Source organism: Mizuhopecten yessoensis, unplaced genomic scaffold (genome assembly GCF_002113885.1).
Source record: "Mizuhopecten yessoensis strain PY_sf001 unplaced genomic scaffold, ASM211388v2 scaffold10797, whole genome shotgun sequence".
Classification (NCBI taxonomy): Eukaryota; Metazoa; Mollusca; class Bivalvia; order Pectinida; family Pectinidae; genus Mizuhopecten; species Mizuhopecten yessoensis.
The window spans coordinates 2,014,018-2,015,487 of NW_018408726.1; the positions used below are offsets into that span (position 1 = coordinate 2,014,018).

A 1,470-nucleotide genomic window follows, 5' to 3' on the forward strand; every position below is an offset into this window, starting at 1 on the left:
GGGGAACAATTCTGCTTCAAAACAAGACAATTTGGTATTCGTTTCCTTCCCAGAGCAACAAGATAGGGAGCAGGTAATGTATCAAACTTTAATGTTTTCATCAAAATAAGGCAGCTAACCATATCTGACCTCAAGTAAGCTGTCTCCCAGGGGAACAAGATTGACCAGAAAGTTTGGAGGGGGCTTACATGTATTTGTGAGGTTGTTCACAAGCATTCAGCAAAAATAATATTGGTACCTACCCAGAGCAACAAGGTAAGGAGCGTAGTTCAGGCATACATCCGTTCTTAAACTGTCGTTTACTATTCGCCTGAAAGAGAACCAGAGATAATAAATTCATTCAGAATCTCTCGACCTTCTAAACACTGTATACCTGTTATATTATAGTGGTGGTTATGTACAACAGATAACCTGAATTACAGAAAACAAATCGTTGATGCTGAAGATTATCTTAACTGAAAAAATGAAAAGGATTTGTGTTTCAAAAGCTAATGAAAAGCCAAGTATAATTTTATGTCCCTTTTCAAAACAAATGCTAGTACATGTAATAGAATTGCTATATGTTCCTTCAAATTGAAAATATCTATACATGTGGGGGAGGAGACTACATCTTAAAATTCAACCTAGTCATAATTGTTTTCTTTCTATAACAAGTAAACTTAATTTTTTTATAGAAGAAATCTAACTTTCAGGAACTTGTGTCAGTCCTTTTCATCTAGAAATTTGGCATGATCTATAACACATGAACAACAAAGTGAGAAAAGACAGACAAGGAAGGAGCATCAAGCCTTCAATAACAACTGACTTAACAACTTACCATGCTAGAGGGTATAATGTGTCCTCATGGCCGATGTCTGAGAAATACTCGGTCAGTGGTCGATAGGGGTGATATAGCACCAAACAACAGTCCTTTAAAGTGAAGAAAACAGGGAACATCAAATCATTAGGATATCCTTTTGTATAAGATAATTTGCATCAAATATGAGCAGCAAAACAGTCAATATATTTATTATGTCAGCAGCATTGACCTAAACACGCACCATCATCATGCAGTGTTATCAGGTTTTGCAATAGGTTGTTGAATGTTCACATCCTGTGATGTTGACATAAACATATTCTGAAAAATATAGCTGGTTCAAAATTGATGAATAGCAAGCCATTTCTGCCAGCAACCAGCTTAAAATGAGAACACTGATTATGTGGCCAGACAATCCAGACCTGAACACACAACCTCATTAGGTAGCCATCCCAAACCAGATATGAACACTCACAATCATTAGGTGACCACCCAAGCCCTGACCTGAACACTCACCATCATTAGGTGACCACCCTAACCCAGACATGGACACTCACCATCATTAGGTGGCCACCCAAACATAGACCTGAACATTACCATCATTTGGTGGCCACTCCAACCTAGACCTGAACACTCACCATCATTAGGTGGCCACCCAAACATAGACCTGAACA

The 1,470-nt window shown here is 38.2% G+C and overlaps 1 protein-coding gene across 1 annotated transcript in view; it reads right to left on the reverse strand.

Moving 5' to 3' along the window:
• Nucleotides 1–216: 216 nt before the first annotated feature.
• LOC110462430 (cyclin-C-like) overlaps nt 217–1,470 on the reverse strand; it is an 8,448-nt gene continuing 7,194 nt past the window's right edge. Inside the window, exons 7-8 of the mRNA XM_021516379.1 lie at nt 818–909; nt 217–310 (exon numbers count right to left, since the gene is read on the reverse strand). Coding sequence (XP_021372054.1) covers nt 217–310; nt 818–909 — 186 coding nt within the window. The remainder of the gene's footprint in view (nt 311–817; nt 910–1,470) is intronic.